Genomic DNA, 26089 nt, shown 5'->3' on the forward strand with positions numbered 1-26089 from the left:
CCAGCTCCAATGATCAGGATGAAGATCAAGAAGAATGGGAATTACATCTAGAACAAGAAGCTATGGCTAAAAAGTCAGAAAAAGTGAAAAAGACGTATATCTAAAGCTAAAATGAAGAAATACATGGAAATTTTTCAGCAATCTTTGGTGCAATTAACAGTAGAAGTTAAAAAGTATAATGAGAATGTAGTTGAAAATAAGAATTTTACAAAGCAAGTGGATAAAAAATTTAAAGTTGTGGAAGAAAAAATTAAAGGAAATGAATTTTAAATTCAAAATGTTAAAGGACAGATTTTAAAAAATTCAAGCTGAAAGAGCAACTAACTAAAAAAATTGACATTTTAGAAAATTTTAGACGAAGAAATATAAAAATTGTTGAACTTAAAGAAGGCGAATAAGGTCAAGACATGAAGAAGTTTTGGGGGGGGTAACTGAATTTCAAAGAGATATTGAAATTGAAAGAACTCATAGCGCATTACAACCGAAACCATAACCAGATCAAAATCCCTGTTCGATATTGGGAAAATTGCTTTGCTATGAAGTGAGAGAAAAGATCTTGGAACTGGTGGTGAAACAAGCAAAAGAATGACAATTACCATTAATTTATGATGGAAATAAGATCTTCTTTTACCCTGATGTAAGTTTTGATTTGGTGAAAAAAAGAAAAGAATTCAATGATGTTAAAAATGTGTTATGGAAGAAAGGTTACGCTTTTGTCCTAAGGTATCTGGCAGTATTGAAAAATAGATTTTTTACGGAACCCAATGGGGCAAAGATGTTTGCAGATTCATTGCCTGAGAAAGAAAGACAAGAAGTGAGTGATATTTGAAATGAGAAATAATACAGAAGGATTATAGGGAAACAGCAAATATATTAAAAAAAGATTTTTTTGAGAGAGAGAATATTAGGGAGGAAAGTTTTTAACCTGAAAGATTTATAAATAAGTAAAAATTTGTAATTGGCAAAGACTGTATAGTTCTAATATAACAAGAGACAGTACAGTAATTGGAAAGTTAGTTGGGAGTGAAAGACTAACTTCTTCAAAGTCATGAGTGCTGATGTGGTTTTGACCGCAACTCAGGGTTTGTGGGGGGGGGGGGGGGTTGTTCTATCTTTTTCCGTTTTTCTTCTTTTCTTTTTATCAAAAATATTACAAAATATATATATTTATATATATATATGTGTGTGTTTTTAAAATGAGAGAGATGTGAGTGGAAAGATGGATGGTTAGTAGATTTAGTAAAATGATCAGATGGCTGGAAAATTGAATTTTATTAGTATTAATATTAATGGGATACAGAATCAAATAACTTTTTTACCTTTTTACAAGAAACACATTTGACAGAAAAAGAACATGGAAAATTAAAAAGAGATTGTGTAGGAACTATAATAGAATCTTCATTTAATCCAAAAGCTAGAGGTACAGCAATATTGATAAATAAAAATTACCAGTGAAAATATGAGAAACAATTGTGATGTAGCAGGAAGATATGTTATGGGAAATTGTCAAATTTACTTGGAATAATAGACCTTAATGAATGTATATGCACCTAATGTAGATTATAGTAAATTTGTGCAAGATATTTTTTACGCAATTATTAAATGTCAAGGGAAAAATTATATTAGTGGGAGATATTAATTTTACTTTAGAACCCTAAATTTGATAGATCAGGAGATAAAATTATGAAAAATAAAGTAGCTAAAATAGCAATAGATTCAATAAAAGACATTGGGTTAGTGGATAGATGGAGAAGAATTCATCCAAGTGAAAGAGATTATTCTTTTTACTCTTTTTGACATAAAGCATATTCATGAACAGATATGTTTTTAATTTCTGCACAATTTCAATTTAGAGTGCAAAAGCACAAGTATCAAGCATGAGTTCTATCGGATCATTCACCTTTAATTTTGTCAATTTTGTTGGAAGAAGAACAAAAGATAGGTTATAGGCAGAGGTTACATACAACACTACTAAAGCAAAAAGGATTTTGTAATTTTATGAGAGAACAAATAAAATTTTTTCTTCAAACTAATAATGATTCAGTAACGAGTAAGTTTACAATATGGGATTCTATGAAGGCATAGTAGGAACTCAAATAATAAGTTATACTTCAAAAGTAAAAAAGGAATATATGAAAGAGGTGGATCAGTTGGAAAAAGAAGAAATGAAATTAGAGAAGGAAATACAAGTGCAAAAAAAATGAGGAGAAAAGAATATTGTTAGAATAAAAAATAAGATTTAATACAAATCAAACTTACAGAATGGAGAGAGAGATATAATGAGATCACAACAAAAATATTATGAATTAGGTGAAAGGGCTCATGAAGTTCTAACATGGCAATTAAAGGGAGAACAAGTTTCTAGAACAATATTTGCCACTAAGAAAAGTACTGGTCAAATTACCTATAAAACACAGGAAATAAACGATAATTTTAAGGAATTAAATTCTAAACTTTATCAATCAGAATCTTTGAAAGATGATAATAAAATAGAAGAGTATTTGCAACAGGTTAAATTACTTGCATTAGATGAAGATGAAAAATTATAATTATCTCATACTTTTTCTGAAATAGAAGTCTATGAGACCTTGATGTCATTACAGAATAATAAAAAGCCAGGTGAAGATGGATTTCACCAGAATTTTATAAAGAATTTAAGGAGTTATTAGTACCTGTATTAATGAAGATATTAGACCAAATGAAAAAGGTCAATGACCTACCAGAATTTTTTAAACAGCATTAATAACAGTAATTATTTACAACCTTCTTCATATAGACCTATATCATTATTGAATACAGATTATAAAATTCTATCAAAATTATTAGCTAATTGGTTAGTTAAATTTTTACAAAAATTAATAAATATTGATCAAACTGATTTTATTAAAAATAGAAGAGTAGCAGATAATATAGTTAAATTCTTAAGTTTGATAAATATAGAACAAAATAAAAAGATACCAGTGATAGTGGTTGCATTAGATGCAGAGAAAGCATTTGATAGATTGGAATGGGATTTTTATTTAAAACACTTAATGCTTTTGAGATTCAAAATACTTATGTAAATTGGATAAAAGCATTGAATGATCAGCCAAAAGCAAAAGTGGTTACGAATAGACAAATATCAAAACTTTTTTTGTTAGAATGGTCTTCTAGACAAGGTTGTCTTTTGTCACCTTTTTTATTTGCATTAGCAATAGAGCCATTAGCAAAAATAATTAGAATTGATAATGAAATTAATGGCTTTGAGATAGATAATAAAGAACATAAAATTAGTTTGTTTGCAGGTGATGTTATAGTATATTTAATAAGACCAGAAATATAATTGAATAAGTTGAATATGAGATTAATTGAATATAGATTAGTATCGGGTTATAAAGTTAATGTTAATAAAAGTGAGTTGATGCCTATGGTGGGTATGGATTTTTCACAATGTAAAAGATTGACAAATTTAAGTGGCAAAATAAAGCAATTAAATATTTAGAAATAAAAATTGATAGAAATATAAATAATTTATTTAAGTTAAATTATTCACCGCTATTAAAAAAGTTAGAAGAAGATCTGAAAAGATGGAAAGATTTATCAATAAAGTTAATAGGATGTGTGAATTGTATTAAGATGAATATTTTTCTGAGAATACAATATTTATTTCAATCATTACCCATTCGTATACCAGAAATTTTTTTCAGAGTTTGAATAAAACTATACAAGAATTTACTTGGAAAGGTAAAATGTCAAGAATTGGTCTTGAAATATTAACATGGAAATTTGATCAGGGCAGACCAAAATTACCGAATTTTAAAAATTATTATAAACCAGCTTAATTAAGATTTTTGTCCTCCTGTTATTAAATGGGTGAGAAAACAGCTTGGGTTCAGATTGAAATGAATAAAATTGGAAAAAATACCTCAGAACAAATTTTGTATAAATGGAATAGTGAATTGATTAAAGGAAAAATGGAAGTACCTTTTTTTTAAACATATTGCAAGTATGGAATGAGATTCATATGGAGAGAGGGATTAAAAATTATCAATTACTTAAAATGTTCTTAAAACAAAATCAACTTATTCCTTTCACTTTAAATAATTCTTTATTTGATCATTGGTATAATAAAGGTACAAAAGAAGATAAAAGATTGTTTTTTTTGGGATTATAAAAAGCTTTTGAGCAATTAAAAGATAAATATAATTCAGATCTGATTTGAGACTCCCAGAACAAAGTCAATTTGAAGGTATAATAACATACTTTATTATTAAGAAATTTATTACTAATATGTATATAAAATTACAATAAACTAAAAGGAAAAAAAGATTTATACAAATCAAAATTACGATGGGAGAAAGATGTAAATAAACAAATGCAGGAGGAAATATGGTCAAAGTTGTGTCAAGAGAGTGGTACAAATATAGTTAATGCAAGATATCAAATTGTTCAATATAATTTTCTTCATCAATTATATTCCACATAAATTGAATTGACTTAATTCTAATTATTTGGATAAGTGTTTTCGATGTACCAAGGAAATAGGGACTTTTTTATATTCGGTATGTTCCTGTGAGAAAGTGGAATGATTTTGGAATTATTTGAGTGTATTCTCAGGACAAATTATGAAGATAAAGATACAAAAGGATCCAAGAATATTTTGACTTGGGAATATATATGAAAAAGATATAAAATTGAAATTGAATAAATATCAAGAAAAATTTTAAAATATAACAGTAACGACTGCAAAGAAATGTATAGCAGTAAGGTGGAAAACTGAGAGTGTGGTACAATTAGACAGATGGCATATTGAAATGCAAAATTGTATACCTTTATAAAAAATGACATACTTTAAGAAATCAAATTGGAAACTTTTATAAAATTTGGGAACCATTTATGGATTTGAGAATAAAATTCCATCCACATCTTTCACCTTACTCACCCTTCTGTTTAGAAATTATAAAAAATAATCAATGAATATTATATATGTTAATAATATTATATATTTAGAAGTAGGTGTTCTTTTTTCTTCCTTTTTTTTCTTTTTGGGGTGGGGAGAAAATTATTTTTTTGTATCATTTTGTATGATTTATTATAATTACTATTATTGAATGTATATTTTGTATTGATGCAAATGATAAATAAAATTTTCAAAGAAAAGGACAGAAAGGTTGGGTTTTTTCCTGAGAGTTGTTCGTGTTTGAAATTCTTCATAAAGGACTGGAAGGAGTGTCTTTGAATGTTTTAAGGAAAATGTGAACAAAGGAGATGAAAGATTATCATAGACAGAAATGCAAGATAAAGTTGCAGCCAGGTCAGCCATGATCATATTAAATGGCATAACAATTCTGATCGATTAAGTAGGTTCCTTTACTCCCACTTCATATGTTCATATTCTGATTTACATTGTTTATTGGACAAGTGCCAACCTAATTCTGAATTTTTAGTGGAAATGAAAATTCTTTCCAATATTTGGAAAGAAAGCTGGTATGGGTGTGTAGTGCGTGTCGAAAGAACCAAAGACTTGTTGATCCAAACCAAGGGTTTTATTAATTAAAAGACTGGAGCATATCACAAGTAGGTCGACCAGTCCAGAATGGCCTGGTCTGGCTAGGAGCAATCCTTTAAGACCTGCCAGTAGGTGTGGTTACACTCTCAACCCATCACAGTCATCCTACACTACCATCTGTACATTCACCCCTTCTTTGAGAACCGACCCCCGGGTGGATGAAGGTCAGGGGACCTGACCATCCGGCATGACCGCTGTGGCGCCGGGATTGGGGTCGCCAGAGTGGTGTCGCCAGCAAGCCCGTAGGGTGCGGCCACTGCTTCGCTCAATTTCCCAACGGTGTTGTTGACAGTCTGACCTGAGCTGGTAGGGTGGTGCTGGTCCCTCTTTTCAAGCACATGACCTGGGGAAGAAGGAATAGGGGGAGGTTAGGTTAAAGGCACTGCTGCACTTGATCCGGCTTGGGCCAGGTCCCTTACTGAGACTGTGTCCTCCCACCCGTCCGGGTACTCAACGTAGGCATAATGCGGGTTCGCTTTCAGTCAACTAAGGGGTCGTTCTTTGAGTACTGGACGTGGCGTCGTAAGAGGACCGGACAGGGAACCGTGAGCCACGCCGGTATGGTTGTACCCGACTCGGATTTACTCGGGAAAGAGAACATCCTTTCATGGGGGGGTGGTATTGGTCGCGGTATATAGGAAGGAGCGGATGGAGTGTAGGGCACTAGTGAGCATGCCCTGCCAGCGAGAGGTGGGGAGACCTTTGGACCGGAGGGCAAGCGTAACCTCTTTCCAGATGGTGGCATTCTCTCTTTCGACTTGCCCATTACCGCGTGCGTTATAGCTGGTGGCCTGCTCGAAGCTCCAGAAGGTACTGCCGCAGCTCCGCGCTCATAAACGAGGACCCCTGTCACTGTGGATGTAACTGGGGTACCCGAAGATGGTGAAGATGCTGTGCAGGGCCTCTATAACTGAGGAGGCAGTCATGTCTGAGCAGGGCACAGCAAAGGGAAGCGAGAGTACTCGTCGATGGCCATAAGGATGTAGGTGTTATGGTTGGTCGACGGTAGGGGCCCCTTGACGTATATGCTGAGACGCTCAAAGGGCCGGGTGGCTTTGATGACGTGGCTGTTCTCCGGATGGAAGAAGTGGGGCTTGCACTCAGTGCACACCAGGCAGGCTCGAGTCATGGAGCGAATCTCCTCGAATGTGTAGGGCAGGTTGTGAGCTTTGACAAAGTGCACGAACCTAATGACCCCTGGATGACAGAGCCCCTCGTGGAGTTTCTGCAGCCTGTCCAGTTTTATGTTGTCGCAACCTCTGGCAGGTTGTTGAGTTTACCTGGCTGATACAGTATGTCATAATTAAAGGTGTAGAGCTCAATTCTCCACCTGGCGATTTTGTCATTCTTGATCTTACCTCGCTGGGTATTGCTAAACATGAAGGAGACTGCATGTTGATCAGTCAGCAGCGTAAAATGCCTGTCAGTGACGTAGTGTCTCTAACGTTGTAATGCTTCGACTATGGCCTGGGCCTCCTTCTTGACAGAGGAGTGCTGGCTCTTAGTACCCTGGCAGATTCTGGAGAAGAAGGCTACCGGCCGGCCACTCTGGCTTTGGTTGACAGGGGGAAGGAGGTGGTCTTGATGAGCGGCCATGCCTTGTCGGCATAATGTGGAACCCATTGAGTATAGTAAGAGAAAAAACCCAGGCAGCGTCTGAGAGCCTTCTGGGTGAGGGGGTGGGGGGGAAGTCCATGAGGGGACGCATGCAGTTGGGGTCCGGCATGACCACCCCATTCTCCACCACACAACCCAGAATTGCAAGCCGATTGGTCCGGAAGACACACTTGTCGAAATTGTAGGTCAAGTTCAGCCGAATTGCAGTCTGAAAAAATTTCTCAAGATTGGCATCATGATCCTGTGTGTCATGGCCGCAGATTGTGACATTGTCCAGATACGGGAAAGTAGCTGTCAGCCCGTTCTGGTCCACCATCCGGTCCATTGCCTGCTGGAAGACTGCGATGCCATTTGTGACCCCAAAGGGTACCCTGAGGAATTGATACAGCCGCCCATTCGCTTCGAAGGCCGTGAAAGGTCGGTCTTCTCGGCGGATCGGGAGTTGATGATAGGCCGAACGTAAGTCAATGGTGGAAAATACACGGTATTGGGCGATCTGATTGACCACATCCATAATCCGTGGAAGGGGATGCGCATCCAGAAGCGTGAAGCGGTTGATTGTCTGGCTATAGTCAACCACCATCCGCAGCTTCTCTCCGTTTTTAACAACCACCACCTGGGCCCTCCATGGACTCGAGCTAGGTTCGATAATGCCCTCATCCAGCAGTCTGCGCACCTCATTTGTGATAAATTTCCTGTGTTCATAACTATATTGCCGGCATTTGGTGGCCACAGGTTTCCAGCCAGGGGTGAGATTTGCGAAACGTGCTGGCGGAGCAACTCAGAGGGTAGAGAGACTACAGGTGAGGCCCTGGGGCGCGGGGGTGGGTGGCTCGGGCTGCTGCTGGCAGGAGGTTCCCAGGGTGGAGTGGTTACAGACAGAGAGCGGAGCGTGAGGCCCTCCCCAAAGTGCAGGGAAATGGTTTGAAACTGGCACTGAAAATCCAATCCCAGCAGTGCAGAGGTGCACATTTGGACAAGGACTAATAGTTTGAAGTCTGTGAACGTGATGCCCTGGACTTTGAGGGTTGCCATGCAGTACCCCTTTACCCCAGTCGAGTGCAATCTGGTCGCCAATCAAATTCTCTGTGCAGTGGGGAGAATAGCCAGTCCGCAACGGTGGCCCAGGTCTGGGCAGATAAAACTGTCAGTTGATCCCGAGTCAAATAAGAAATTGGTATAGTGTCCATGCACTTTAATCAGTTCCATTGCTATTGTGAGGGGATAGGGAAGTCCTGGTCGAGGGTTATTGATGCAGAGACTTGTAATGGGGACAATGGAGTCCTGCGTGATGATGTCACGCAACGTGTGCGTGATGACGTCAAGCAAACTGTTGGACCTGAAAAGGCAGTTTCGAGGAGTTGGTGTTGCTGCCTGCAGCCAACGGTAAGTGTTGGGGGTCGCTGTTTGCCATCGGTGGTGGGGTGGTCAGCAGTGGGGGGTCCCTGGTCGGCAGCGTCGGGTCCCCGGTCGGCAGTGTCGGCAGGTACCTGGTCAGTTGCCTGAGTGGCGGTAGGTCCCCGGTCAGCAGCGGCGGAGGGCCCCGGGCGGTGGTGGCAGTTCCCTGGCTGGCGGTGGCGGCGGGTCCCTGGCCGGCAGCGGCAGCAGTGTTGAGGTCGGGACTGGGGCCTGGTCAGACGTTGCTTCATGAGGTTGGGTGAACATCATTGCGGCGAGGGTGGATTGTACCTTGCACGCTCAGCATCTACCCCATGACATCAGGCGCTGCCGTGCGGTGGAGTTCTCGCTCTCATTGAACGAGAGCTCTGAGGAAGAAGTGTTTGAATGGGAGGGTGGCGATTGGGCTTCACACAAGGCACTGTGTTTGACGGTGGCCATTTTGGAGTAACAGACTGCAGCAAAGTGGCTGGTTTAAGGCACTTCTGGTACCTGGCTTTTCTCACCGGGCACTGGGACCTGCTGTGCTTGTTCCTCCCACAGAAATAACACTTTGGGGTTGCATCGGGCAGTGTAGCGGCAGTAGTAGGGTAGAGAGAGGGCATCCTATTCACATCAGAGTGTGGGATCCAGCTCCGAGAGTACATGTCCATACTTAAGACCGCAGCCTCCATCGTCTCTGCGATCTGGATCACGTCCTCTAGGTTTTCTCCCCTGTGCTCTAGCAGCTGCTGCCTCACCTAATTTGATCGGACCCTGGCCACATAGGCATCCCGAATTAGATTGTCTGTAGTCTCCGCAGCAGTTCTGTCTGTGCAGGCACAGTCCCTGCCCATTGCCCTTAGTGCCTGAATATAAGCTCCACAGGACTCACCGGGCTGTTGCCTCCTTGTAGCAAGTTTGTACCGAGCATAGACCCTGTTCACCGGTCGCTCGTAGAGCCCTTTCAGCACCTTGATGGCTGTGGTGTAAAAGGTCGCGTCCTGGACACTCTGGTAGACTCTCGGGGACACCATAGTCATCAATATTAGTAGTCGATGGTTGTCCTCTATCACGGCAGGGTCAGAGAGCTGCATCTCACCCAGTGCTTAAAGTCATTCGAGGCTGTAGCTTACTGTGGGTCGATGTCAAGGCGTTCCAGCCGTAGCATACGCTCCATCCCTTCAAAATTTTTTTTAGTTAATAAAATTGTAATGCGCGTCGAAAGAACCAAAGACTTGTTGATCCAAACCAAGGCTTTTATTAACTGAAAAGACTGGAGCATATCACAAGTAGGTCGACCAGTCCAGAATGACCTGGTCATTCCTTTAAGACCTGCCAGTAAGTGTGGCTACACTCTCAGCCAATCACAGTCATCCTACACAACCATCTGTACATATACACATTGGTGATAGACTCTGTACTATCACAGGGTGCTCTTTTTTCACTATTGATGAGTTAAAAAGTTTGAGAAAGTAATTGTCATGATGACTTTTGTTCTGTGATGGCCAATGGAAAGAAAACATTAATCATTTTCCCCACAAGCTGAATTCAAATGCTATTCCCACTGATTCAGAAGGATGCAGTGGAAGGAGACTTACCTTCGCTTCTCTCAGCCGATATCAATCCATTGTTGAAAATTGGCATCCAAGAGAAACCTTGTCTTGCATTTTTATTGATGACATAATGTAGATCCTAAACACTAAATAATTGAAAATCATATAACTGCAGATTCTGTAAATCCTATTTTAAGGGAAGAAATGCTGGATGTACTTATCAGGTCAGGCAGCATCTGCAGAGAGAGAAGTACAATTATTGATTTGAAGAGTCATTGATCAGAAGTATTTAATTCTCTTTCTCTCTCTTTGGATGCTGCCTGACCTGCTGAGTATTTATAGCACTTTACCCTTTTTATTTGGAAGTCCTAAATATGGACTTGTAGCCACAGAATTAAATGAATTGCTTCCCTATGACTTTGACAGAAATTTAGTATTATTAATTGCTGTTTTGGTGAATATTATTACTTACTTTTTTTTTCTTTTCATGTGATTCTAGCTCAAGACAGTTATATTATCCAAGTGAAAGAGGAATCTGAAGATGGAATTCTACCTGCACCTGAGCCCTGTTTGTCTGAAATTGCTAGACCAGGAGACTGAAAGTTTTTGTTCACTTCATGTGCACAACCAAAGAATCAGCTGGTACCCAGTGATCAATAGCAGCCCTGGTGTAGAGAAATTCCTGAACTATCATGGAATAGAGAAGAACCTGATTTCAGGCACATACCAGGTTAAAGCTTTTCTTCGACTCAAACTGAAGGAATATGTTTGTCCACTTTGTAAAGTGGGAATTTTAAAAAGAGAAACTTACTAAATACACGGATCTCCTGCTCAATCTTCTCAAGAATCAACAGTGGGGGACACTGAACACTTTAGCAAAAATCAGCTGCTTAAAGAAATCTCAGTTTTAATAGTGAATATATCTTTCCATAAAATATCAGCAAATGCAGATAACAGATCACGTGGTACAGCTCAGTATTTACCAACTGGTTTTGGAGCATGTGCCAGCAACGTGAGAGATCATCCTAGGTATTGGTTTCCTCACCTAAGGCTGCTTCAAGTCTTGATTAAAGATTCTTTTGCTCACACTGCTTGTCAGTGTTATCTATTGTTATTTCTGGTGCTGCTGCCAAATCTGTGCTGATTAGCAAACAGGAATTAAAAGCATGCCAGATCTGATCATCTGATCTATTTATTCTGAACTTTTTTTGAGTGGGCAAATATGGACCGATTTTATATTGGCTAATGATTGGTTTGGTCAGGGGTGAAGGTGGAATTGAAGTCTTTCGATTTGTCGTCAAAATTATAGAGGAGAAACTGCTCAGGATTTGAATACTGACATCTAGCAAGCAGCTTAGAAATGCAGTTAGATTTGCACTGTGGGACTGACGGCCAATGAGAATTTGCCATCAGAAAGCATTCTTCTAAAGCCTGTAAGATGGATGAACGTGTTGCAGTAAATTTCTCTCATCTGGTTCCTGCCAATTGTATTCCCCACTATTTTGAAAAATGTGCTCACAGCATGAATAGCAGGAATCCAGAAATGTAAAGTTACAGTTAAAGAGAACATCATTTCTTTTAACTCAATTGATTTAAAAAGGTATATTGTATTTTAAGATGAAATGTGAGCTCTTTTTCTGTACAAACCAGTGTGACTGTAATTAAGATGCTTTGTTCAGGAACAAGAGGCCATCTTCTGGAGAATACCTGTAATGCCCATGCGATCACATGTCATACACACAGGCCTTCAGTTCGTGATAAACAATGCACATGCAATTGTGGCAAAACTACCACCAGAAGCTTTCACATTTTTAGGCTGTGAATTTCTTAATGTTAAGGTGCAGAGAATTACCACAAGCGTTTTTGATGGCAATTCCTATCACTATTTGATTAACTTCAAAAATTAAAATGTGTATTTATATTTAGATGCCACAGGCAATCATATTTAAAAAAAATTGCCATTTATTTTTTGGAAGCTTTACAGAACACACATTTTAAAAAAAATTAAGATGACGAAGGTGCGCCACATGAGATGATCCAACAGTTAAATCAGTGGAACATCTTTGGTGGTAAAACTTATTTCATTGGTCTAAGACAAGTGGAATATGTTTTTCAGGCAAAGTAGGACCAACCTTTCTGTTGCCCTGCCTATCCTTTTAGCAAACTCACAGGGAACTGCCAATATACTCTACCCCAATTTTAATATGGGTATAAGAAGGATTAATTGTATTTCTCTGATTACACATCTACCTGAGCCATTTAAAAAGTGCATTTGCTGCAGTGAGTTTTGATCACAGATAATGTTTAGTACATCAGTGTTTGCAGAAGATTGCATTTGTTTACAGAATTAAAATAATTCAAATAACACCACTTTTATTGATCATTTGTTGTTTTTAATTTTAAAAGTTTTGTTTGGAGGACAGTTGTATTTTTATTGAGAAAGACTAAGAATGTTGTAAAAAATTGTTAAAATATCAGACTCTCATGATATGATGCATCACATTGTTTTATAATTTAAGAACTTTAGCAGTTTAATCATTTTCTGTGGGAGGGGGTGGGGAGGACTTGGCCGAGAATTCTTTGCTTCCAAATGGTGTTGAAACAATTATCATTTATATTTGTAAATGGTGCATTGATGCCATTTTTCCCAGCATGGTTCCTTTCATGGAAATTTGAGCAGCATGTTAAATCTGCAGGTGAATTTCATGCAGCTGCATCCAGTAATCACAGTGGGATTCCAGTCTCTCAGTTCTACCCTGCACTTGCGACAATGTGCGACCTTCGCTTCACATTAGCACAGTGTTAGCCATGCTCACACACATCTCCCCCCACAGTCAGGCAAGAAAAAAAAACAATTTTTCTAATACATGGCAAGTCCAGATAGCAGTTCTAACAAGGGAGGCAGAGTGGTTTAGTCATAGATCTGTTGCCTCACATCTCTGGAGAGCTCTCCAATCCTGACCTTGGGTGCTGTCTGTGTGGCGATTGGATGTTCTCCCTATGACTATGTGGAATTCCGCTGGGTGCACTGGTTCCTCCTACATCCCATTGACCTCTGAGTGGGTAGGTTATTTGGCCACTGTAAATTGCCTCAAAGGAAAATGAGGGGTAGAATCTGGAGAAAGTTGATCAGACTATAGGGAGAATTTTTTAAAATGAGATTAAATTAGGATGAGGGTAAATGGGAAGTTAAAAACAAACTGCTGAAGTATTCAATGGATCAGGCAGTATCTGTGAAGAGAAAGAGATAGTCCACATTTCGGGTCGAGATGGAGAGTGTAGAGAGGAGATAGATAGTATGAGGAAATGAGGAGGAGGAGGAGGAGGGCGAGGCAGGAGCTGGTAAGCGAATGAATGGTGGATTTAGATGAGAAGGATTTTGATGAGTAGATGGAGCCAGGTGGAGAGTGCAAAAGGGTAGCTGATAAGCGGTGTAGATACTGGGCCGAAGGGCCTATGTTTATACTATATTTTGCTATGACTGTGATCTGGACAAAATCACAAGGGCTGTGATAGGCTAGTTTCAGCAATGGCTGACGTAATTGCAAAACTCCAGAGAAAAAGTGAGGCCCTCCTGGCACTGAATGACCTCTTGCTCTCAGTCATGTTGTGCATTGCCTGACAGGCTGAGTTGGTTATACAGCACAGAAACAAATCCTTTGGCAGTAAACACATCCATGCTGACCAAAATGTCTTCCTAAGCTATTTTGGATTTGTATGCCCTTGTACCATTCCTCTCTATGAATCTGTCCAAGCATGTTTTAATCATTTTAATGGTACCCTCCTCTCACCTTTGTCAGCTCATTCCAAATGCTGACCAACCTCTGAAAACCTGTCCCTCAGTTCCCTTTAAATCTTTCCTCACTCATCCTTAATCTATGCCCTCTAGTTTTAGTCTCCCTCTCCTGGAAAAAAGACCACAACCATCCATTTTATCTATGCCACTCATTAATTTAAGATTCAAGATTTTGTAATAAAACAGTGTCATGTTACATGAAATTGCTCTTGCCTGCTGTAAAGCAGACAGATTTGCCATGCCTGAAGTGCCTCTTACAGTCACAGAAGCAAAGTTCCCCCAGTGCCACCGAGTATCTGTAGATTCACCTCAGTGTTCTGCAGCCATACAGAGTCCAGTCCAAACCATTGACAAGCCGAGCTCCAGATCTGAACCTCCGATACAGTCAGGGACCCCTCAGTGCCTTCGGCAGCCCCTAGCTTCCTGTTTCTGATATCTGGTATCTCAGTCCCTTCACTACAAGGAAAACAGTCCAATCCTTTCCCATCTCTCCTTTTACTCATGCCCTTCAGTTCTGGCAACATCCTTGTGAATTTGATCTGCCACTTTCCAGCTTGATCATGTTCTTATAGAATGACAATCAGAACTACACACAGTATTCCAGATGTTGTGTCACCAATGTCTTGTACAGCTGTAACATGATGCACCAGCCCATAAACAATTAAGCAAGTGTGCCATATTGCTTTCACCATCTTGTTTACCTTTGTCATTATTTTCAGCCACCTATGTACCCCTAGGTGTCTCATCCACCACACTTCCCATGGCATTGTTTACATATTGTCTTGCTCTGGTTTACCTTCTCAAAATACATTTGTCTGAGCTAAATTCAATCTTATTCCTTTGCCCACTTTCACAGTTGATCTCCAACCTTTTGTAACCTGAGACTACCTTGACTGTCCACCATGCTGTCTACTAATTATGCCATCTACATTCTCACTCCAATCATTGAAATAAGTGACAACCAACAGAGGATCCACCAATCCCTGCAGAATATTACTGATAATAGGCTGACAATCTAGGGGGAAAAAAACCCACTCCTTACCCCCCTCCTTCCATCAAACCAGTTTTGATTCCTGTAGGCTGACACCCTCGATCATGTATGGATCTATCTAATCTGGACCAACCTACCATACAGGATCTTGTCTAAAACTTTGCTGAAGTTCATGTAGACATTTGATAATGTTTTGAACATGTGATAATGAAATTTATTTTTTGCTGAATGCTTCCTTTCTGGGATTCTGATGAATAGATGAATAGATATTTAACTGTGCATGTGATTCGATACTCTTGTTGGAGATGGTAATTTCCAGACTTTTTAGTAACAAGTAATATTTGTACTACAAATTTTGCCTGGCTCTTGCTGCACATCAACATGGACAGTTTAATTCGGAGGGAATTAAAAATGAAACTGAACATTGTAATCATTAATGAATATCCACACGTCTGAGATTATGATGGAAGGAATTTTCTATATGGTTGAGCCTTGGACACTCACTTGAAGAACTTTTGTAGGGAAAAACAGATGATTGATCTCAACGATCAAAACCATTTTTCTTTGTGCAAGGTGTGTATCAACTAGAAGGTGTTCTCCCTGGATACCCAATTACTTCAGTTTTCAATGCAAATTAACAACATTGTGCTTGCTAATGGGTTTATCTTGGATTTTGTCAACAGGGCATTGACTTTTATCAGAAGCACCAAGCATTGTAAAAAGTTTTCAAGTTCAGAACTGGCAACAAGAGCACATTCAAAGATTTAATGATGATTAGGTAGGTACAAATTTCAGAAGGATTATTCTCCAACATGTTCTGCAGCAGAGGGCACAAGTTCCAAGTGGTCTGCACATGGCTGGTATGCTTTGGCCATCCTCCAAATCTCACACAACAGACCTTAGTTCATTGTCACGTGTATCAAAAATGCAGTGGGAGAGGTTGTTTTCCAACCCGTCTAGTAGATATCTCATAATTGTATCAATAAGACTAAAATAAAGTGCAAAGTTACAGAGAGAGATCAGTTGGTACAAAGCAAAGGCAATATAATGATGCTATTTTGAGGTTCCTTAAAGAATCTGATAACAGTGGCAAAGGAACTGACTATCATTCTGGCTCATACTTGTGAATCTTCCTGAACAGGAGGGGAGGTGAGTATTCTAATATGTTGACTAATTATCCAAGGTAGCAATGGTTATAAATCGAGGGGAGTGTGTGGTGGTGGGGGGGGGGGGGGGGGGGGAGTGTGTGGGGGGGAATGATGATCTGAGCCACATCTACAATCCTCCTAAGTTTCTTGAGGTCTTGGGAAGAGCAGTTCCTATACTAATGCTTAAAGCTGCTTTAAATAACAATATTTGATGTATTAGGATAACTATAAATGTATCATTGCAAAAATATGCCTTTTGCTGTGCTCAGATTTGAGATTTGTTGTTGTTGGTAAGGTCAAATAGTCAGTACAGGTTTCAAGGGATAATGGATTAAAACAAAATAAATTTGACCGAGTACCTCCATCAAAAGACATCCTGAAGGTTGTAAATAGATGTGAAGATTTTTGATGCTATTTGGGATGACCTTCCAAAGATTTTGGTCCAGCGATGAAAGGGTAGTGAAACGAATTTTCAGTAGCTCAGTTTCAAAACTGTGATAAACACATGGGTAGGACAGCAACTGTGAAGAACCAATGACCTTTTAATTAACTTGTTGTTCCCAAAAGGGTGAATCTGGGAATGGTTATTAACATCTACAGTATATGGTTTCCCTACCCTAAATCCTAGGATTGCCAATGTTGTATTTCAAAGTAAGGGTTCATATTTTGAGCAGCTCCACCTTTCCATTGTTATTATTAAGTTACTTCCACTGAATGCCAATTGGTATCCTGATCCATTGTATGCAAATTGGAAGAATTTTCCTATCTCCTTTATTTAATGGATAGGTTTGGCTGGGTTTACAATATCTTACTTCTCTTTGGCTTGGCTTCGCAGACGAAGATTTATGGAGGGGTATGTCCACATCCGCTGCAGGCTCGTTGGTGACTGACAAGTCCGATGCGGGACAGGCAGACGCGGTTGCAAGGGAAAATTGGTGGGTTGGGGTTGGGTGTTGGGTTTTTCCTCCTTTGTCTTTTGTCAGTGAGGTGGGTTCTGCGGTCTTCTTCAAAGGAGGTTGCTGCCCGCCGAACTGTGAGGTGCCAAGATGCACGGTTGGAGGCGATATCAGCCCACTGGCGGTGGTCAATGTGGCAGGCACCAAGAGATTTCTTTAAGCAGTCCTTGTACCTCCTCTTTGGTGCACCTCTGTCTCGGTGGCCAGTGGAGAGCTCGCCATAGAACATGATCTTGGGAAGGCGATGGTCCTCCATTCTGGAGATGTGACCCACCCAGCGCAGTTTGGTCTTCAGCAGCATGGATTCGATGCTTGCGGACTCTGCCAGCTCGAGTACTTCGATGTTGGTGATGAAGTCATTCCAATGAATGTTGAGGATGGAGTGGAGACAGCGCTGATGGAATCGTTCTAGGAGCCGTAGGTGATGCCGGTAGAGGACCCATGATTCGGGCAGGACAGGGTACAATATACAAACTATGGGAATCTCAGGTGCTGCAGTTCTGTCACTTTCATTTTCTGACTGGATGGTGACATTGTGAACATTTGCCACCCTTTTGGCCTGTGTGTTCTTCAAACGCCCATCGGCCATCCTGTGCTGCCTCAGGTCTCATTCACCTCCAAGACTGATGGTGAACACACACCAAAAGTCTTTCATTAAAAATATAACAGATGATATACTGTAAATTTTATCTGCTCAGTCAGTCACCATTAGTATTGCCCAGCACCCATAACAGTACGAGAAAACAAAATTTTCTTCAGAGTCACTGTGTGTCTGTAGATTTGCCTCTGCAACTGCACAGACTCTTGTCAATTCACCGGCAACCCGAGCTCCAGATCCAAACCTAGCACATAATCAGGAAAACTTCAGCACCCCAAGCATTTTGGAAGCTCTTCATTCCCTCAGCGCCCTTTCAAATCACAGTTCCAATATCTGGTCCCCATGAGCCAGTGTCCAGCCTATCTGCCGGACACTGTTTTACTGCCTCGGTTCAGAAATCCTGCTGATAATTTCAGCCCTCTCAACATGACTGCACCTGATGTCACAGTGGTGAGGGGTTGGCAATACCATCCCTCCCCTTCCTTCGGTCTGGCTAGTTACCTTCATGAAGGGCCTAGGCATGAAAATAGTGGTTACCCTTGATTTCGTGTACAGTAGATGCTGTGTGACCTGCTGAGTTTCCCTAGCATTTTTTGTGTCCCTACAATCACAGCGTCTGTGGACTTTCCTGTATAACTTCACTCCAGCTGGACTGCTTCCTTCCCAACTTGTCTTATTGGGTATAATTAAGACAGAGATTAATAGGTTCTTGATTCGGAGGGGAATCAAAGGCCATGGGCTGAAAATAAATGGCAGCATGTGAGATGCCCACTGTTTGGAAGGGATAGCAAATCAGCATGATTGAAGGCCAAGGCGGGCTCGATGGGCCAAATGGCCGAATTCTGCCCCGTTGAAGACACGGTAGAGACGACCACATTTTTGTGGAGACGTCGCAGTGCTCCGGTTCTACGACGCCGCATGCTCCCGAAGGAGATCGACGACATGGCCCTCGGTTAGTTGGGTCTGGCACGGCGCTCGGCTGATTGGGCCTGGCGCGGCCATGTGCTGTCTCAGGTCTGTGACAGCAGTGGGCAGTGCGCAGGCGCTGACTTGACTCGTGCTCCGACATGGCCCAGGTGCAGGTTCGCTTTCGCACCGACAACAAAAGGTGAGGAGGGTCCCGCGGTTCGTCTGCCCCCCCCCCCCACCCCGTCCTGCCTGTCCCCCCAAACACCCAGGCACACTGACTCGGGGGGTTCCCACCGCTCCACTGGACTCGACGAGTCTGTGCTCCTGCCTTCCCCACCGAACCCCCTTTCCCAGCGCCCCCGAACCCCCCTACGTCCCCAAAGAAACCCCTCTTCTTCCCCACCAAAACCCCCATTCCCAGCACCCCTCCTTCCCCAGCACCCCCTCTTCCCCAGCACCCCCCCTTCCCCAGCACCCCCTCCTTCCCCAGCACCCCCTCCTTCCCCAGCACCCCCTCCTTCCCCAGCACCCCCTCCTTCCCCAGCACCCCCTCCTTCCCCAGCACCCCCTCCTTCCCCAGCACTCCCTCCTTCCCCAGCACCCCCTCCTTCCCCAGCACCCCCTCCTTCCCCAGCACCCCCTCCTTCCCCAGCACCCCCTCCTTCCCCAGCACCCCTCCCTTCACCAGCACCCCCCCACTGAACCTCCCTTTGCCAGCGCCCCCTCCTTCCCCACGCCTCCTTCCCCACCCGCCCCCCCTCCTTCCCCACCCGCCCCCCCCTCCTTCCCCACCCGCCCCCCCCTCCTTCCCCACCCGCCCCCCGCGCCCCCTCCTTCCCCACCCACCCCATCGCCAGTGCTCCTCTTTCCCCACCAACTCCCATAGCCCCCTCTTTTCTCACGAGCCCCCTCCCCAGAGCTCCCTCTTTTCTCACCAACCACTGGCGCCGTCGACTCCCTCCCCTCACCCCTGCTGCTTCCTTCCCTCCATCCTCGGTGCCACCATTTTCTTGGTTGTCCATTCCCTCCCTCACCTCCAACACTCACCTTGTATTCCCCTCCCTTGTCCTAAGTTAAGTGATTTTCAACTTTTGATCTATAGAGCAGAGAGAACTAAAATGCGATTTATGGTAATATTTTTGAAATTCCTCAAATATATATAAAAATAAACTGATTTCTCTCACCAAAAGAGGTTTCTGAGAGAGCACTGTCAAATTTAGAATATAACACCAAAGTAGATTTGATCAGATGTTGGATCAGTGCTTGAATGAGAAAAATATAGGGATATGAACGAGAGAGCAAGGGAGTGAGACTATCAGGATGGGTCTTCAACATTGTTGGAGTATATTTTGTGTCAAATAATCACTGCCCAAGATGTAATATTTGATCATCTCTGCACAGCTCACCAGAAGAGGAAAAATCTCAAGGAATATAGCAGAGAAATAGGCCCTTCGGCTGATCTCATTTGTGCTAAACTATTTGTCTGTCTAGTCCCATTGACCTACTCCTGGACCATCACCATCCATACCCCTTCCATCCATGTACCTATCCACATTTTTCATGAATGTCAAAATGGAGGCTGCGTTCACTTCAGCTGGCAACTCGTTCCAAGCTCTCACCCCTTTCTGCACAAATGTTCCCTTTAAACATTTCACCTTTTACCCTGAACCCTAGTTCACTGAAAAAAGCTTGCTTGCATCTATTCCCATCATGATTTTATATATTTCTATCAAATCTCTAATTCTGACATTCCTGGGAACCCCGAGCTCCTTCTGTTTGTCAAACTTCCCTGGTGTTTCTCACATTTATTGTATACGTCCTTGTTTTGGCAACCAAAATGAGGGAGAGTTGACAGTAAAATGTGTGATTGTGACATTCTGCTATATTTTTCTGATCACAGATACGAAGTAGATGACATACCATTCTCTGTGCCAGCTGCATCTGAGGTTCTTGACCTCAGTAAGATCATAAATAAACTTCTGGAAGTTAAACATGGTGAGTTTAAGTTGTACACATATTTTGTCCTCATTGACATCTGTCAGCCACCACTTATTGAGATTAGTTTGATTCTGTACAGGTACACGATCCTTTATCTGGACATCTAAAATCCGGAAAACTCATCTGGCAAGTGGGGACTGGCGGTCGGGAGAGACTGCCGAGGGACCAGTGGCTAGGGAAGTCTGCCGGGCAGCCAGGGGAGACTGCTCCGCAATTGGTGGGGGGGGGGAGGGGTGGCCGAGGGACCGGTGGCCGGGGGAGACGTCCTGGCGGCCAAGGAACCGCAGTCAGGGGAGACGTACTGCCAGCCGAGGGACCGTGGTCAGGAGAGACCTCTGGGTGGCTGAGGAGCCGGCGGCTGGGGGAGATGTCTGGGTGACTGAGGGGCCGGCTGCCAGGGGAGACTGCCGGGTGGCCGAGGGTCCAGTGGTCGGGGGAGACGGCTGAGAGACTGCAGTTGGGGGAGGTGGCCGGGTGACGGAGGGACTGTGGTTGGGTGAGGTGGCCGGGTGGCTGAGAAACTGCAGGTCAGGGGAGACGGCCGGGCAACTGGAAGGGGGTGGGAGTGGATACGGCAGCACAATTCAGGTGGGCTTTCTGAAATCCGGAAAAATCTGAAATTCGGAACACACTGTCCCCCCAAGGGTTCCGGATAAAGGATCGTGTACCTTTATTCCAAACAGAAAAAATTAAACAACGTTGTAAGGACACATAGTCAGGCAGCATCAAAGTTTCCATTCTCTGTTAAACTCATGATCAGAAGGGCAAAAATGTGGAGACCAGCATGTAAAGTTGCTGAGAGGAGAGAACGGAAAAAATATTTATGATAGAGTGTGGACCAAAGTTGTTTTGGTGATAATTACTTTGAGGATGAGCAGTTGTAACAAAAATGTAAAGCAAAGTTTTAAACATAGAATGGTTAGCACAACACGGGTCCAAACCCGGCGCTGCAAGGAGTTTGTACATTCTCTGCGTGCATTTCTCCAAGCGTTCCAGTTTCCACCCACCCTCCAAAGATGTATGATTTGTAGGTTAAATGGTGTATTTGGGTAGCATGGGTTTATGGCTGCAGGCTCGTTTGTGGCTGACAAGTCCGATGCGGGACAGGCAGACACGGTTGCAGCGGCTGCAGGGGAAAATTGGTTGGTTGGGGTTGGGTGTTGGGTTTTTCCTCCTTTGCCTTTTGTCAGTGAGGTGGGCTCTGCGGTCTTCTTCAAAGGAGGTTGCTGCCCGCCAAACTGTGAGGCGCCAAGATGCACGGTTTGAGGCGATATCAGCCCACTGGCGGTGGTCAATGTGGCAGGCACCAAGAGATTTCTTTAGGCAGTCCTTGTACCTTTTCTTTGGTGCACCTCTGTCACGGTGGCCAGTAGAGAGCTCGCCATATAACACGATCTTGGGAAGGCGATGGTCCTCCATTCTGGAGACGTGACCCATCCAGCGCAGCTGGATCTTCAGCAGCGTGGACTCGATGCTGTCGACCTCTGCCATCTCGAGTACTTCGATGTTAGGGATGAAAGCGCTCCAATGGATGTTGAAGATGGAGCGGAGACAATGCTGGTGGATGTGTTCTAGGAGCCGTAGGTGATGCCGGTAGAGGACCCATGATTTGGAGCCGAACAGGAGTGTGGGTATGACAACAGCTCTGTATACGCTTATCTTTGTGAGGTTTTTCAGTTGGTTGTTTTTCCAGACTCTTTTGTGTAGTCTTCCAAAGGCGCTATTTGCCTTGGCGAGTCTGTTGTCTATCTCATTGTCGATCCTTGCATCTGATGAAATGGTGCAGCCGAGATAGGTAAACTGGTTGACCGTTTTGAGTTTTGTGTGCCCGATGGAGATGTAGATGGAGATGGAGATGTAGATGGAGATGGTAGTCATGGTGGGGAGCTGGCTGATGGAGGACCTCAGTTTTCTTCAGGCTGACTTCCAGGCCAAACATTTTGGCAGTTTCCGCAAAGCAGGACGTCAAGCGCTGAAGAGCTGGCTCTGAATGTGCAACTAAAGCGGCATCGTCTGCAAAGAGTAGTTCACGGACAAGTTTCTCTTGTGTCTTCGTGTGAGCTTGCAGGCGCCTCAGATTGAAGAGACTGCCATCCGTGCGGTACCGGATGTAAACAGCGTCTTCATTGTTGGGGTCTTTCATGGCTTGGTTCAGCATCATGCTGAAGAAGATTGAAAAGAGGGTTGGTGCGAGAACACAGCCTTGCTTCACGCCATTGTTAATGGAGAAGGGTTCAGAGAGTTCATTGCTGTATCTGACCCGACCTTGTTGGTTTTCGTGCAGTTGGATAATCATGTTGAGGAACTTTGACAAAAGGCAAAGGAGGAAAAACCCAACACCCAACCCCAACCAACCAATTTTCCCCTGCAGCCGCTGCAACCGTGTCTGCCTGTCCCGCATCGGACTTGTCAGCCACAAACGAGCCTGCAGCTGACGTGGACTTTTACCCCCTCCATAAATCTTCGTCCGCGAAGCCAAGCCAATGAAGAAAGAAAAGAAGTTTCCACCCACCCTCCAAAGATGTATGATTTGTAGGTTAAATGGTGTATTTGGGTAGCATGGGTTTATGGGCTGTTAGGACCTGTTACCATGTTATATCTCTAAATTAAAATTAATGCTAAATTAAATTTACATCTGCTTTGGTAGGGAAAAATAGAAGTTTTACTGAAAATTAGATGAGGCATTGCTGCTTGAGCTTGTTCTGGGCATCCTTGGAGAAAAGTAGGGAGTGAGGCAAGAAAGTAAAATGGGGGCAAAAGATTACAGATCTGGAATCTAGAACAAAAAACAAATGTTGGAGGAACTCAGCAACTGTAGAAGGAAATGGGCAGTTGACACTTCATCACTTCATCTGGGAAATAAAATGAAAGGCACTGGAAGCTCAGTGGCATACTTGTGTCCTGAATAGAAATATTCTGCGAAGTATTCTAAAGCCTTTCTCCATGAAATAAATGTTCTGGAACTATATACTATCTGGATTGGAATCTAACACTGATTTGTGATATATGAAATTTCAGTAGATTTCACGAGAAGAAGCCTCAATGGCTCAAATTAAAATTGATTGGGAACGTGATCTTAATATAACTTTTTTGATGAGGATTAGTATTCCACTCTTAGGAATTAATGATTCCTCGTTTTGTGCAAGGCACTGTTTATTACAATGTATGGTGATACATAAAATACACATGTCTAAAGTTATTCTGTTTCTATGCGGATGTTGATCCATTTTGTGAAACGTAAAATTTTGAAGCCTCACTGATTCATATGTTTTGGGAATGTCTTAAATTACGAAGTTATTGGCAGAATATTTTTAATTCTTTGTCAATGATTTTTAAGATTAAATTAGATTCTTGCCCTTTAACTGCATTGTTTGGTTTTTCATGTGAACCAGATAAACTTTTATCAACATCTCAAGTGAAAGTTTTAGCTTTTAGTATGTTGATAGCTAGTCATGCAGTTTTAATGAAATGGAAAGATGAACTTTCACTGATTCATGCACAGTGGCTTACACGATATAATGTCATATTTGGGCTTAGAGAAAATAAAGTATTGTAGTGTTGGCACAATGCGATCGTGGAGAAGAACAAACACCAAAGCCTTGAAGACCAGGCTGGTTTATGCACTGGCCTTCACGTTTATACGGGCTCCAGGCACTGACGTCAGGGCACTGTATCATCTGAGCGCAGGCCTGGGATTGGCCAGCGTTCCCACCACAGTTCACTGTTTTCCTACTGTGCAGGAAGTCACCTAGGATGACAGCCGGTGTCACTCCCAGGTCCGCGCGGTCGCTGCATTCGTCAGCCATTTTATGGGCTAGTCTGCATTTCTGTGCGCAGGCCGCTACATGACCCTCCCCCTACCCAGAACCTGCTGCGATTGGGCCATTGTCCATTGCCTTGGGCAGTCTGCCCCATGTTGCATGGGAGGAGTGGAGACCGGCTGGTTACAGTCCAGATATGCTGGCTTCAGGTGGTCAACGGTAAAGGCCTCCTTACTGGTTTGTGTCCTTTTGCACAAACACATATTGGTCAGTCTTTAAGTCCCTGGGGATGTTATGTTTGGGCTGACCAGATGGTGGTGGTTGTTGCGGGACCAAGGTTTTCACCGCAAGTTCTCGAGGATGGCTGCAGGGTCTCCCGGACATTTGTCGGGGGCCAGGAACTACCCCAGAATGATTAAAGATGTACAGTAGACCATCTCCTCTGCCAAGGTGTTGGACTTCCTTTGGCATGGTGCGAATCCCCAGTAGGACCCAAGGCAGTTTGTCCACCCAGTTGGGACCCTTGAGCTGGGCCATCAAAGCTGCCTTTGGGTGCCTGTGAAACCGCTCCACCAACTCATTGGCCTGAGAGTGGTATGTCGTAGTGTGTCCCCAGGAAGTTAGCCAGATCTGCCCAGAGCCCAGAAGTAAATTCCCCCTCCCCCCCCCCCCCACCCCCCAAGGTTAGGTGCTCAGGGACCCTGAATCTGGACACCCATGTGTTGATGAGTGCCCTGGCACAGGTTTTTGTGGTGGTATCAGTCAGCAGGACTGCCTCAGGCCACCACATGGAGCGGTTAACCATGGTCAAGAGATATCTCGCCCCACAGGAAACTGGTAGTGACCCCATTACATCGATATGCAGATAGCTGAATTTGGGCACTCTAATTCAGAAGTCTGTGTGGGGACCTTTGTGTGAAGACTGGCAGTGCCTGCAGAACTTGGCTCACTGGAGGCTGTGCCAAACAAACATTGCTAGCCACCATCTTGACTGTGGCTTGTATTGCCGGATGCACCTGGTATTGTATGTATGGTGTTGAAAACCTGGCGCCTCCATGTGGATGGGATGATGGGGCGAAGGCTGCCGGTGGAGGTGTTGCACAGTAGTGTCAGGTTCCCTGGGCTGACGGGGACGTCTTCCACCCTGAGACCGGAGACAGCTGTCTTATACACGGAGATCTCAGGGTCCTGCTGCTGAGGGCCACGTAGTTGGCCCCCTGGGACAGGGTATGGGCTGACTCGATTGTGGGGCGTGACAGTGCTTTTCCCCAAGATGTGCTGTATCTCCATGGTAAATTTGGACACATAGGACAAGTGTCTCTGGTGCTGCCGAAGGCCATCAGCTTATGATCGGTGAAGACCTTGAATTGCCGACCTTCCAAAATGTAACGAAAATATCTTGCTGGCTGGTACAATGCAAATAGCTCTCGGTCAAAGGCGCTCTTGATGGGGGGGGGGGTTGTGTTTGCGGAGAAAACCGCTGGAAAAGGCCAGGAGTTGCAACTGGCCTTCAATGAGCTGTTCCAGTATGGCCTCCTACTCCTGTGCTGGAGGTGTCAGCTGTCATAGCGGTCGGTGTCTCTGGTCTGGGGTGTACCAGGAGGGCGGCATTGGCCAGCGTGTCTTTGGCATTCTGGAACGCGCTCAAAGACTCATTGTCCCAGGTAACGTCCTTTGACTTGCCTGCTATTATCGCAAAGAGGAGTGCATGATGTGGGCTGCTGCCGGTATGAATCTGTGGTAAAAGTGTATCATGTTGGTGAATTCCTGCAGCCTATTTACTGTTCATTGCTTGGCAACCTTTTCGGGGAAGGATGTTGCCCTATTTTGATTA

At 43.1% G+C, this 26089-nt stretch overlaps 2 protein-coding genes across 7 annotated transcripts in view; both read left to right on the forward strand.

Moving 5' to 3' along the window:
• Positions 1-12463, forward strand: part of carf (calcium responsive transcription factor) — a 143871-nt gene extending 131408 nt beyond the window's left edge. For all 4 annotated transcript variants that reach the window (XM_069934427.1, XM_069934428.1, XM_069934430.1 and 1 more), the window contains one exon: positions 10598-12463. In XM_069934427.1, coding sequence (XP_069790528.1) covers positions 10598-10698 — 101 coding nt within the window. In that variant the 3' untranslated portion in view covers positions 10699-12463. The remainder of the gene's footprint in view (positions 1-10597) is intronic.
• A 2905-nt stretch (positions 12464-15368) lies between these two features.
• The window catches only part of wdr12 (WD repeat domain 12), a 43452-nt gene continuing 32731 nt past the window's right edge, over positions 15369-26089 (forward strand). Inside the window, exons 1-3 of one of the 3 annotated variants that reach the window (XM_069934448.1) lie at positions 15369-15458; positions 15569-15663; positions 20397-20491. In XM_069934448.1, the coding sequence (XP_069790549.1) occupies positions 15653-15663; positions 20397-20491 (106 nt within the window). In that variant the 5' untranslated portion in view covers positions 15369-15458; positions 15569-15652. Of the gene's footprint in view, positions 15459-15568; positions 15664-18110; positions 18696-20396; positions 20492-26089 lie in introns of those variants that run through there. The other 2 variants (XR_011356483.1, XM_069934447.1) reach the window with 2 other exon arrangements.

This window comes from Narcine bancroftii, chromosome 4 (genome assembly GCF_036971445.1).
Source record: "Narcine bancroftii isolate sNarBan1 chromosome 4, sNarBan1.hap1, whole genome shotgun sequence".
Classification (NCBI taxonomy): domain Eukaryota; kingdom Metazoa; phylum Chordata; class Chondrichthyes; order Torpediniformes; family Narcinidae; genus Narcine; species Narcine bancroftii.